This window comes from Chiloscyllium plagiosum, chromosome 7, assembly GCF_004010195.1.
Source record: "Chiloscyllium plagiosum isolate BGI_BamShark_2017 chromosome 7, ASM401019v2, whole genome shotgun sequence".
Classification (NCBI taxonomy): domain Eukaryota; kingdom Metazoa; phylum Chordata; class Chondrichthyes; order Orectolobiformes; family Hemiscylliidae; genus Chiloscyllium; species Chiloscyllium plagiosum.
Genome location: NC_057716.1, coordinates 45,200,501 through 45,213,747, shown reverse-complemented (window position 1 = coordinate 45,213,747; position 13,247 = coordinate 45,200,501). Strand labels below are relative to the sequence as shown.

At 37.7% G+C, this 13,247-nt stretch overlaps 1 protein-coding gene across 2 annotated transcripts in view; it reads right to left on the bottom strand.

The window, feature by feature from the left end:
• Positions 1–13,247, bottom strand: part of LOC122551537 (endoplasmic reticulum junction formation protein lunapark-like) — a 93,649-nt gene that overhangs the window by 55,196 nt on the left and 25,206 nt on the right. For both annotated transcript variants that reach the window (XM_043693562.1, XM_043693563.1), the window contains 2 exons: positions 4,488–4,546; positions 4,314–4,354 (listed from right to left, as the gene is read on the bottom strand). In XM_043693562.1, coding sequence (XP_043549497.1) covers positions 4,314–4,354; positions 4,488–4,546 — 100 coding nt within the window. The remainder of the gene's footprint in view (positions 1–4,313; positions 4,355–4,487; positions 4,547–13,247) is intronic.

The window sequence follows — 13,247 nt, the reverse complement described above, 5'->3', positions numbered from 1 at the left end:
GCCTTCGTTGAAAGAGGCAAATATCTCTCTTATGCTTAAAAAAGGAAAGGATCTAGAAGATTGTATGTCATACAGATCAATATCCTTGCTAAATGTAGATTTTAAAATCCTTTCTAAAATGTTAGCATTGAGACTAGAAAGGGTACTGCCACATATCATAAAGGAGGATCAGACGGGGTTTATTAAGGGCTGTAGATCATCCAATAATATTAGAAGGGTTTTGAATACGATTCAAGCCTGCCATCAGGGAAAGATACCAGGAGTAGTAGTTTCATTAGACGCGGAAAGGCATTCGATAGGGTTGAATGGTCATATTTGTTTTACACATTGGAAAGGTTTGGCGTTGGAAAGGTGTTTACCAAATGGGTCTCAACATTGTATAGTGATCCCAAAGCAGTTGTGGTTACCAATGGATTAGATTCAGATAGCTTCAGTGTGGGTAGGGGCTGCTGTCAGGGATGTCCTCTCTCGCCATTGTTATTTAATTGAACCACTAGCAGAAACTATACGAGCTGATCCTAATATAACGGCCCCGAGGATTGGTACAGGTAAACATAAAATTACCCTTTATGCAGATAATGTTCTTCTATTCCTCAGTAATCCTGTGATGTCCGTACCTCGCTTAATCCAAATTATTAATACATTTAGCGTATTCTCAGGTTATAAAATTAATTTCTCAAAATCGGAGGCTATGCCAATGGGTGGCCTTGCTATGATACCCCACTTAGTGGACAGATTCCATTTTCCCTTTCGTTGGTCCCTGGAGGGTTTCTTATATTTAGGCATTTTTATTACCCCAGTATTTGGTCAGTTGTACAAGGCTAACTTTGTGCATTTACTGGAAAGGATAAGGCAGGAACCTCCAGCGATGGGGGTTTCCTGGCTGGGTAGAATAGCACTAATTAAAATGAATGTCCTGCCCCGTCTCCTATACACTATGAGAATGCTTCTGGTGATGGTGCCGAGGCTGGCACTACGTAAATTATATGGCTGGTTGGGTTCCTTTACCTGGAATCATAGACGGCCCCTCATTAAGCTGAAGAAGCTACAGCTTCCACAGGCAAGGGGAGGATTGGACTTCCCAGACTTTAGGAAATATCAGTTAAGTTCCCTATTAAGTTACATAGCTGATTGGGTCTTGTCTGATCCACAATCAATCTGGCTGGACATCGAGGCTTCTCAAGTAAAATACTCACTTATTAACCTTTTCTTCTCAGACAAGAGGAAAATCATTACAGATCACTGTAAAAATATTAAACACAATAATACTAAACACAATTAAAGCTTGGAATATAATGCGGCAAAATGAGGGCAACTCACATAAAACATCCCCCTATGCGCCGATAGTGGGAGCACGGAGATTCCAACCGGGGTTTACAGATGCCACTTTTAAACTCTGGGAATCCAGGGGTATCTCATGTCTAGGGGACCTATTTAAAGATGGGGTCCTGATGTCTTTTGAACAGCTGCGTCAGAAATTCGGATTACCTAATGGAGACCTCTATCGATACTTCCAAATTCGAGACTATATACAGAAGAAGACTACGTTATTAGATAGTCTTTATAAATCAGATAGAGAATGTAGATTACTACGACCAATGGGGGTATCCTCCATCAGTACTATTTATCATTTACTACATGATGAAGTATCGGGAGATATGGACAATTTGCTTAAAACATAGGTTCAGGATTTGGGACTAGAAATCTCTATAGAAACATGGAATGACATTTGGGAAAACGCCAGAAGAATCACCATCTGTAACAGAACTCAGGCTATCCAGCTGAAGATACTTCATAGGGCCCATATAGCACCGGATCGATTGGCAAAATTTAAGGCAGGAGCATCTCCAATGTGTCCCAAATGTAAAATAGAGGTGGGCACTCTTGTACATTGCCTATGGACCTGTCATAAGATCCGTAGATACTGGACTAAAGTAGCAAGTACCCTGACAGAAATTTTAGGAACGGAAATTAAAGTGGACCCTGTATCTCTCCTTTTGGGCTTTTCAAATTTTCCCTCCCTGGACATGTACGGGAAGAGACTATTTTCTATTCTCTCTTTCTGTGCAAGGAAAAATATTTTGGTAAACTGGGTAGCTGAGGACCCCCCTGGACTTTCAAATTGGCACAGATTAATTATGGAATGTATTCCCCTTGACTTCCTTACAAACATGGTGCACCGAAAGACTGAATTATTTTATAAAATATGGCAGCCCTTCTTGAATTACATACGTACAGATATTGCGGCTATCCTAACAAGGGCTTTTATTTAATTGAGATTACGAACCTGACTGGTCCGGGGCCCCTTGGGAGAGGAATCCCGCACGAATATGGGTTTTGTTACATTTGATGTTAACACATTCCGAGCATGTATCTCACTACCCAATTTCTATGTTATCCGTTTTTTTTTCTCTTTCTCTTATTTTAATAATGTAAGAGATTTAAATATACACTCTGGTTAGTTGTAGGTTAGATTAGCAGTTAGTTGAGTTTTGTTTTTTTTTCTTTCTCGGTATTTTTCTTTTGTTAAATTTTGGCTATTGTATAATGAAGATTTAATTGTATATCAATGTTTGTACTTGAGAGTTTTGTTTATTTTTGTAAACTTGTAAAAATGTTAAATTTCTAATAAAAATATCTATTAAAAAATTCTTAAATGCTTTGACAGGATAGGTGCAGACAGGTTGTTCCACTTGTGTGAGCATGTAGGACAATAACAAAATAAGGGATCACCTATTTAAGACAAGGATAAGGACGCAATTTTTCTCCACATGTGGAATTCTTTACCACAGAGGGCAATAGAGACTGGATCATTGAAAATCTCTCTCAACCTTGAATATACTTAATCAGCAAGAGAATCAAAGTTTAAGGAGAAAAAGGAAGGAAAGTAGAGTTAGGAAAATCAAAATGTCACTGAATGGTAGAGCATACTCAACGGGCTAAATGCCCTTCTTCTGCTCCTATGTCTTGTGGCGTTATTTGTAATAAGTGGCAAGACAGTTAGGAGAGTAGATATAGTTCCCTTTAATTGAGAATGCCTTGAGTTCTGAACATTGACTAGTGCCAGGGTTAAAGATGTAGCTCTAGGCTATAAAAAGCTTAGAGTGAGAAGGGAAGGAAAGAATCCAGAGGTTCGAAGAGAAAATGATCTTCCTCATTGAGCCTACAATGTCAATTTGATTGAATGCAACAGGATTAAAATTGTATACATCTCTGAAAAAAATCAACAAATTAAGTTGCCACATGGAACAAAAGTCAACTGTGCAACGTCAGCTAAGTATCCATAATTTTGGCACAACTGTGAAAACTAATAAAGTATCTCACATGAGACACTGGACATAGATACTAGTGTCAAAAAGCCATTATTTATGGCTTAATTGAATCGATCCTACAAATTCATCATGCTAACCTCAAATATTCAATTATTTTTGATGTGTTTGACAAAAATAGGCAAACACAAATGATCACATTGAATGACCAAGTTACTAATGTAATTCTTAAAATAGTCAGTTTATATCACTGCACCTTCCACCTAATAATAGTGAACTGTCAAAACTATATGACAAGTGACATAAATGACCACTCAGCCAAAATAAATACCTACAATCATTCAGTTAAATGAGTTTCCATTTTCATTGCTACTGATTCTGATCAAGTTACTGCCTGACTAAAAGCTAAGCTTTACTTAGGCAATTGATCACAAAAAGTATTCATGTTCAAAAGAAAGGTATATACTACTTTTATTCATACTTCTCATTTGTCTTTTTTTTTCCTAAAACTGAAAAAATATAGGCAGATGGAATATCTTTTCTGTCAGTCTGAATTTTCACTTGTCTTGCTTTACCCAAATTGATTTATTGTTTTCCTTGTGGACAGTCATGGTTGAAGATACCCTCAAGATAACTAATGCACGACAGCATGTCTATTACTAGCCTGATAGCATGGCAGTTCCTGTTCAAGTCTATGCAAATTTTCAAGCAGACAAAAGAGACTGTGCAATCGCTCAAACTGTAAACCTCTGTCCTACACCAAAATTTGAATTGGGTTTGATTAAACATAAAAGTGCACTATCCCATGGTTACCAATATTGACAAACAACTAAAATGCTTAGTATTTATTTCACATTATAACATTATGCTTTGGTTACAATTAGTGAAGAAACACAGGAAAAATATATTAAAACCAATGGACAAATGCTATTTGGATGCTCACTTAAATCACCAGTAAATTAGTAAATAGAATAGATGATGCCTCTAAGAGAAATAGTTTTAAAGGAAGCAGAAACAGAAAAAAAGTTTTAAGATAGTACTCACAATTTTCTTCTTTTGTACTTTTAAACCTTCCAGAGCTTCACCTGTAATAAAAATTTAAGAGTGAGCAGTCCTGTAGTTTTCAAAAATAACCAGTGGTAAATGTAATAAAAAAAAGACAGTGTATAAAAAAAAATCAAGCTTACGTAGTTTCAAAACAGACACTTAAAAACTTACTGTTTCTTTCAGTTCTTTTGCAAAAGAGCCAAATCAATATTTTTCGTATTAACCACACCCTGAAAAACACAAACATCATGAGCAGCACGTAAACATGACAGCAACTCAAAAAAATAGGCAAAGTAAACTTGAACTAAACAAATAACCCACTAGAACACAACACAACAATACACTATTTCCTAATTTACTTCTGTGTGCAAAGTCTTGTCCAAGGATATCTGCCAGAAAAAGGACAGCTATCATTACTGCAAGATGACTGCGTCAGGGTGTTAATATGTTCAAGTTGCAAAAGGTTTCACGATTGTCTTAAAATATTCATTCTATAAATAATAATCCACTGAGACCCAATGCTAATATAACACACTTAGTCAAAAAGGGAAGGAGGCAGAAAATAGGAAATTACAAATCAGTTGTTTTAACATGTGTTGTGGGCAATTGTTAGAATTTATTACTAAGTAATAACCAAACATTTGGAAAGTCAAACTAAAAACCCTGACTTTGATGGATTGATGAGGGATAAATCATGTTCAACTGATTTGATAAAATTCTTTGAAGATTTAATAAGCATTATGGATAATTGGGATCCTGCAAGATGCAATATATCTCAACCTCCAGAAGGCATTTGATGAGCTGCTACACAAAAAGTTAATACCAAGGTAAGATCACATGGAGTAAGGGTTAATTTATAAGCTTAGATACAGCATTAGCTAACCAACATAAAGCAGAGCATCAGGATAAATGAGTCGTTTCTGATTGGCAAGATGTAACTAGTGGGGTGCCCCAGGGTTTGATCCTCAGATCACAACAATATACAATTTATCTTAATGATTTGGATGTGGGAATAAAAAGTAGTATAGCCAAATTTGCAGATAATAATAAAATGGGTGGGAATGTAAGTCGCAACGAAGAAATAAGGAATTGGTAAATGCATAGGGATAGGTTAGCTGAATGGGCCAAAATTGGCAGATGAAGCTTAATGTCGATAAAATGAGAGAAATTATCCATTTTGGTGAGAGGAATAGAGAAGGCAAATTATCTAAATGAAGAGAAACTTCAGACTGCTTCGATGCAGAAGATCTTGGTGTCCCCGTGCATGAACTGCAGCAAAATAGTATGCAGGTACAGCAGTGGAATTTTGGTATTTATTGTTAACAGAACAGAGCAAGGAAGTTTTGCTGCAACTGTGCAAGGTATCAGTGAGACCACACCTGCAGTAATGTGTACAATTTTGGTCACTTACATGAGGAGAGATATAGTTGCATTGGAGGCAATTCAGAGGAGGTTCACTAGATTAATTCCAGAGATAGGAAGTTTTTCTTATGACTAGAGATTGAGCAGGTTAGGCTGAAACAATCTGGAGTTTAGAAGAAAGAAAGGAGATCTAATTGAGGTATCTAAGATTCTGAAGGGATTGGCAATGTTGACAGAACGTTTCCTCATTTGGGGCAATCGAGAACAAGAGGTCATAGCTGTAAAATAAGGACAGCAAATTTAAAACAGATGTGGAGAAATTACTCCTCTCAAAGTGTTGTGAACCTATGGAATTCACAATCCCAAAGTGCAGATGCTGGGACATTGTTAATTCAATCTGTCTCCTCCTAAAATTACTCAGTCTCCTCTGTTCCAAGAAACAGCCCCAGCCTTTCTATTTTATCATAACTAAAACTCTCCAGGTTAGGAAACATTCTACTTTAAATCTTCCCTGCAAACATTCCAAAACTGTACACTGTGGCTTAACCAGCAATTTGTACTGTAAATGTGGAGTGCCACATCAAGAATATCTACAGTTCCCTTCTCTTAGAGAATGAAAAATTTTAAAACAAAAGCCTGAGCCTTGAGTTTTGAAATGCTGAATACGCTTCACTGAAACAACTTACTAAAAATGGAAGTTTGTTTTTTTCGAACAAAACAAAAGGCACATTGCACCATAAAACTCCAATCTATGTGCCTCAGCAGTATATTTGGCACAGAACACTCAAATCCACAGGTCAAAAACTTTAAATTGAAATGATAGTGGCAAATTTGCACTTCCATCTGGGTTATCTGAGTTCCAAAGAATTGTAACAACAATAATTACTGAAATGATATAATAATGACATATGATTTGATTTTTGTAACAGTTTACATGCAAAATCTATAGTTCCATAAACCTATAGTTACCAAGTGACAATGACAAAAAATAATTGATAATGAAATGGAAAATTTAGGTAACGATAATTAAATCCACTCAGCCACGAGTTCAGAATCAGGAGAAAGCTCCATCCTTGCAGCTACTAAGCTAGTGGAAACGGCAAATCATTTTCTTCAGATTGATGCAGAAAAAGGACAACAAAAAAATTCATCTTGCAGCTTGACAGAGTTGCTAGTTTCATCTAGCAGCATTCTGGTCAACCTCAAATTTATTGCTTGTTTTTGCTTATTGTATTTCAGCATTATACGAAGATAAACGGACAAGGTACATTATGGTAAGTAGCATATTAAAATGCATTAGGTTTCTTATCTCAAGTTAAAGCTTAAGTTTTGAGATGCCTTACATGCAACAAAAAGATTATTTTGATCTCATATTGAAAAGTAGGACAAATAAACAAATATTTCATGATCCAGACTCATTGAGGAAATATGTTGCATTCATAGAGTTTGAAAAAAAAATGCAACCTCCCCATTAACTCTTCTTGCTATATAGAGTAATATGAGCACGTTTTGAGGAGATTTGTAGCTCAGGTTGAGGTACTGGATGTAGGTTTGTTCGCTGAGCTGTAAGTTTCATATTCAAACATTTCATCACCATACTAGGTAACATCATCAGTGAGCCTCTGGTAAAGCACTGGTGTTAGTGACCTGCTTTGGATTTAAGTGTTTAGATTGCCTTGGGTTGGTGATGTCAGTTCCTGTGGTGATGTCATTTCCTGTTCTTTTTCACAGAAGGTGGTTAATGGGGTCAAAGATGATGTGTTTTGCTTCTAGGAATTCTCACGTGTGTCTCGGTTTGGCTTGTCCTCAGATGGATATGTTGTTCCAGTTGAAGTGGTGTCCTTCCTCATCTGTATGTAAGGATACTAGTGATAGTGGGCAATGTCTTTTTGTGGCTAGTTGATGTTCATGCATCCTGCTGGCTAGTTTTCTGCCTGCTCATCCAATGTAGTGTTTGTTACAGTCCTTGCAAGGTATTTTGTAAATGACATTAGTTTTGTTTGTCATCTGTATGGGGTCTTACAAGTTCATGAGCTGCTGTTTTAATGAGTTGGTGGGTTTCTGGGCTACCATGATGCCAAGAGGTTTGAGTAGTCTGGCAATCATTTCCAAGATGTCTTTGATATAGGGGAGAGTGGCTAGGGTTTCTGGACGCATTTTGTCTGTTTGATTGGGCTTATTGCTGAGAAATCGGTAGACTGTGTTCATTGGGTACCCGTTGTTTTTGAATAAGCCGTGTAGGTGATTTTCCTCTGCTCTTTGTAGTTCCTGTGCTGCAGTGTGTGATGGCTCATTGAAATAATGTTCTGATGCAGCTTCGTTTGTGGATGTTGGGATGATTGCTTTTGTAATTCAGTATTTGGTCCGTATGTGCTGTCTTCCTGTAGGTGCTGGTTTTAAGTTCCCCATTGGCTATTAGCTCGACTCTGACAGCTAGGAATGGCAGTTTGTTGTTGTTTTCCTCTTCTTTAGTGAAGTTTATGCCAATAAAGGATATTATTGATGATATTGAAGGTTTGCTCGAATTTGTTTTGCTTAGTAATGACAAAGGTGTCATTCACATAGCTGGCCCAGAGTTTGGGTTGGATAGTTGACTGAGCTGTTTGTTCGAGTCTTTGCATTACTACCTCTGCTAAGAATCCGGATATCGGAGATCCCTTCGGTCTTCTGTTGGATTGTCTGTAGGTTTTGTTATTGAAAGTGAAGTGGGTGGTAAAGCATTAGTCCACTATCTTGACAATGTTGTCCTTGCTGATGAAGTTGGTGGTGTTTAGTGTATATGTTTTTGGTTCTTCTAACAGCGTAGTCAGTGCTTCCTTGGCCAGGTTGATGTTAATGGATGTGAACAGGGCTGTTACATCAAAAGAGACCATTATTGTATCTTCTTCTAAATTGGTATCTTTGGTGTTCAGAAATTCTTGGCGGAGTGGATGCAGTGGTGGGAGTCTTCTACCAAATGTTTTAGCTTTTGGTGTACCTCCTTGGCTAATCTGCACATTGGTGTTCCAGGTCGTGAGATTATGGGACTGAGGAGTGCTTCTGGTTTATGAAATTTTAGGTAATCCATAAAAGCGTGGTGTGTTGGATCAGTCTGGTTTCATTTTTTGGAAGTCTGTCTTATTTAATTCTCCAGATTTCTGAAGTCTTTTGAGTAGGGCTGTGATTCAGTTCTGTAGCTGTGGGGTCTGGTCTATCGCCACCTGTTGGGAAGTGTCAGTATCTGCAAACAATGCATTTGGTTCCTCAATCTAGTCTCTTCAGTTTAAAATAACTGTCAAGCAGCCTGTTTTCTGTATCATCTCTAGTACCTTGACATCTTACTTAAAAGTTTCATGCTTAGAATTGGGTGCGTGGGGCAGCATAGTGGCTCAGTGGTTAGCATTGCTGTCTCACAGCACCAGGGTGCCAGGTTCGATTCCAGCCTCGGGCGTCTATCTGTGTGGAGTTTGCACATTCTCCCAGTGTCTGCGTGGGTTTCCTCCGGTTGCTCAGGTTTCCTCCCACAGTCCAAAGATCTGCAGGTCAGGTGAATTAGCCATGCTAAATTGCCCATAGTGTTAGGTGCATTAATCAGAGGAAAATGGGTCTGGGCGGGTTATTCTTCGGAGAGTCGTTGTGGACTGGTTGGGCCGAAAGACCTGTTTCCACACTATAGGGAATCTAATCTAAAAAAAACTAGCCACAAAAACACATGACCCTCTCTCACTAGTATCCTTACATATAGATGAGGAAGGACTCCACTTCGACTGATACAACACATCCATTCTAGGACAAGCCAAACAGAGACACGCATGAGAATCCCTAGAAGCATGGCATTCCAACTGGAACTCTATCAACAAACACATCAACTTGGACCCCATTTACCACACTGAGAAAAAGTACAGGAAATGACATCACCAACCCAAGGAAATCTAAACTAATCCAAAGCAGGTCACTAACACCAGTGCTTCACCGGAGGCTCACTGATGTTACCTAGCATGGTGATGAAACATCTGAAAATGAACCTTCCAGCTCAGCGATCAAAATTACATCCATATATTAATATGATGAAAAAGTTTCCATCATATACAAAACATCTAAATTGTTTTAACATTAAATTCAAAGTTTGATGAACATCAGTATCTTCAAAATGGGCAAGTGCACTTAAATAGTCAGCGAGGGAGACACACACATATACACATACACAACCCCACACATCCACCCACCACTGGTTTGGTCTCAGTTGGGATACTGCACACAATTCTGCAATGACTCAAGGGAAAACATCCTAGTTTTGCATATACAAATAAGGGCAACTGATCAGATATTAAACTACATATCTGAGCTTCAGAAGACACTAAGCACATTAAGAATTAACTAGCAATGGAAAAAAGCCAGCTCATAGTAAAACAATATACAACAAAAAAAGCTAAACATTATTAAATTGCATTCATGTTATTTATTCTGGGAATGCGTCACACAAGATTACTTATTATTGGCAATCACAAGCTGCCATTTCGAAATTTATGGTTAGCGTACTTCGTGAACCCAAGAGAGAGTTTCAGGAATTGAACTAATAACCATACGCAGGGGTTGTGGGCTAAAGTGTTAATAAACAAAAATAGTGGACTGACAATAGTGTGGATATTGTAGCTGCTCCTAAGTTGCAGGTTTTCTTGTTTAATTCCTATGGTTTTCACATTTCATAATCATAAAGATTTTTATTTTGAATCATTTTGTAACTCTTGTAGAAGAGTTTGTTTTTAAAAATGGATATTGTGTGGGTCGAACCTCCACGTTTGTCAAGTATCGATCTGTGGGCAGATATACTTCCCCCCCTTGTTTGAAACTTAAATATACGTTTAAAACAAAATAATAAAGAAAGGAGAGATTTCATTTTTACACTCAGAGGAGAGATATTTTTGACAGTGTTTGACAAATTTTGATCCACAGTGATTTTTTATTTTGACAAAAATTTACATTAAACTAATACGTGAAGAAGGAGAGATTGTTTGCACAGCTTATGGACATTGATTACTCTGGAAAGATTTTTTAAATTAGATTACAGTGTGGAAACAGGCCCTTCGGCCCAACAAGCCCACACCGACCCGCCAAAACGTAACCCACCCATACCCCTTACTTAACACTACGGGTAATTTAGCATGGTCAATTCACCTAACCTGTACATTTTTGGACTGTGGGAGGAGCACCCGGAGGAAACCCACGCAGACACGGGGAGAACGTGCAAACTCCACACAGTCAGTCGCCTGAGGCGGGAATTGAAGCCGGGTCTCCTGCGCTGTGAGGTGGCAGTGCTAACCACTGTACCACCGTGCCGCCCAAAATCTGGAGATTGAAAGCTGAATGTTGGATTATTTGAGGAGGAGCCATTTTTCATTTGTTCAGCTAAGTGATTGCTTTTTATTATTTATTTGTTTAAATTGTTTTATGTGCTTAATATTAATTCTGTGGGTAAGGAAATGTAGTTTATTTTTAAATGGAAGGTGCTATTGAGAGCTACTTTTTAGGTTTAATGTCACTGAGGGCATGCAATAAGACATTGCAAATGATGACTAATAGATTTAGAGAAGTGTTTACACAGCAGGATCAGTCAGATAGATGGTCAATTGTCAAGTAAGTTAAGAAGGTAGTTCAGAAGGCTCAAGCAGTTATTTCTCTCTCAAACAGGTATTTGCTTTGGGTACTGTTGAATCTTATATTAAATGGGGTTTGTCAAGATTTAAAGAATAATTTTTACAAGGGTCTGTCCAGTTAGGGGTGGAGACTAGAGATTCAGTGGCAGTCAGTGTGAGTCTAAGGTAGTATGTTGCTTTCCTGGTGCCATAGTTAAGAACATCTCAAAATAGTTGAAGCATTTTGTCAAAAGGAAGAGTAAGAAGTCAGAGGTTGTTGTGCATATTGGTAGGAATAATATAGTTAAGGAAAGGGTTAAGGCCTTGCAGAGTGAATATAACTGGTTAAATATAAGTTTAAAAAATAGAACATCAAAAGGAGTAATCCCTAGTTTATTTACAGTGCCAAGTTCTAATGAGGGAAGTAGTCAAAAAAAGAGAGATAAATCAATGGCACAATAATGTAGGGATTCACTTTCTTGGATCTTTGGGATCTCTTCAGAGACAAAAAGACCTGCTCAAAAAGGATAGATTTTACCTCAACTGGAAAAGGACCAATATACTGGCAGGGAGATTTGTTAGTTCTATTTCAGGAGCCTGTAAGTGTTCAGAGAAGTGGAGGAGGAGGGGGGGGAAAGAAGAGAGAGAATGTAACAGTGAAAATTGAAAGAAAGAGAAAGATGATTCTGAATCAGAAAAGAGCAAGTTAATTAGAAAACATAGACAACCGCAAGTCAGAGAATGAAGTAACGCTGAAGAAGTAAACTGCATTTCTTTCAATGCAAGAATTTTATATGTAAGGCTGATTAACTCAGGGCATGCATGGGAACATGGAGCTGGGATGTTGTAGCTATTATAGAACTTGAGAGAAGTTCAAGGATTGGCAGCTCAATGTTCTGGATTTTAAATGCTTTGGGAAGGATAAAAAGAAAGGCAAAAGAGATGGGAAGTGGCACTTTTGATTAAAGAAGACATTACCACTGTAATTAGAGAAGACATTTCTTAGGGATCATTTAGTGAAAATATATGGGTTGAAATTAGAAATAAAAAAAAGGGATGATCGCCTTGATGGGATTGTGCTATAGGTCTCCCAATGGTCAGAGGGAAATTCAGGAGCAAATACGTAGAGCGATCTCAAATATATGTAAGAATAATAAGGTTGTAAAAGTAGGAGATTTTAATTTTCCAAATATTGACTGGGACTGCCATAGTGTTAAAGGTTTGGATGATAATGAATTTCTTAAACCTGTTCAAGAAGAGTTTCTTGACCACTATGTCAATGTTCCCACCAGTGAGGCACGACCTGCCCTTTTGTGAAGGGCAGGTCGTGCCTCACAAACCTTATTGAATTCTACCAGAGAAGGGACAAAACTTGTCCTTCTCTTGGGAAGGATGGCAGGGCAAGTGTTAAAGGAACGCTTTGGGACTAGAGACCACACAATACTACTAATTTTTAAATACTTATCCTTTTGCATAAGTCTTCAATAACAGTTAAAGTTCTTCATTGGAGTAAGGCAAATTTTAAGGACATGAAACAATAACTTTCAAAAATTGACTGGAGTAGACTGTTCACAGCTAAGAGAGAGTTCAGATGCATAATGTTCTTGTTAGAGTGAAAGGCAAAGCTGGTAAGATTAGGGAACAATGGATGAGTAAAGATATTGAGGTTCTCATCAAGAATAAAAAAGAATCACACATTAGATACAGACAACAGATATCAAGTAGATCTCTTGAAGAGTATGAGTGTAGAGGCATTCTTAAGAAGGAAATCAGGGAGATAAAGAGGAGATGTGAGATAGCCTAAGCAGATAAGGTTTAGGATAATCCAAAAAGATTATACACCTATATTAAGAGCAAGACAGCAAGTAGAGAGAATAGCGCTGCTTTAAGGTCAATGAGGTCATCTTTGTATCAAACCTCAGGAAATGGGAGAGATATTAAATGAATTTTTTCATTT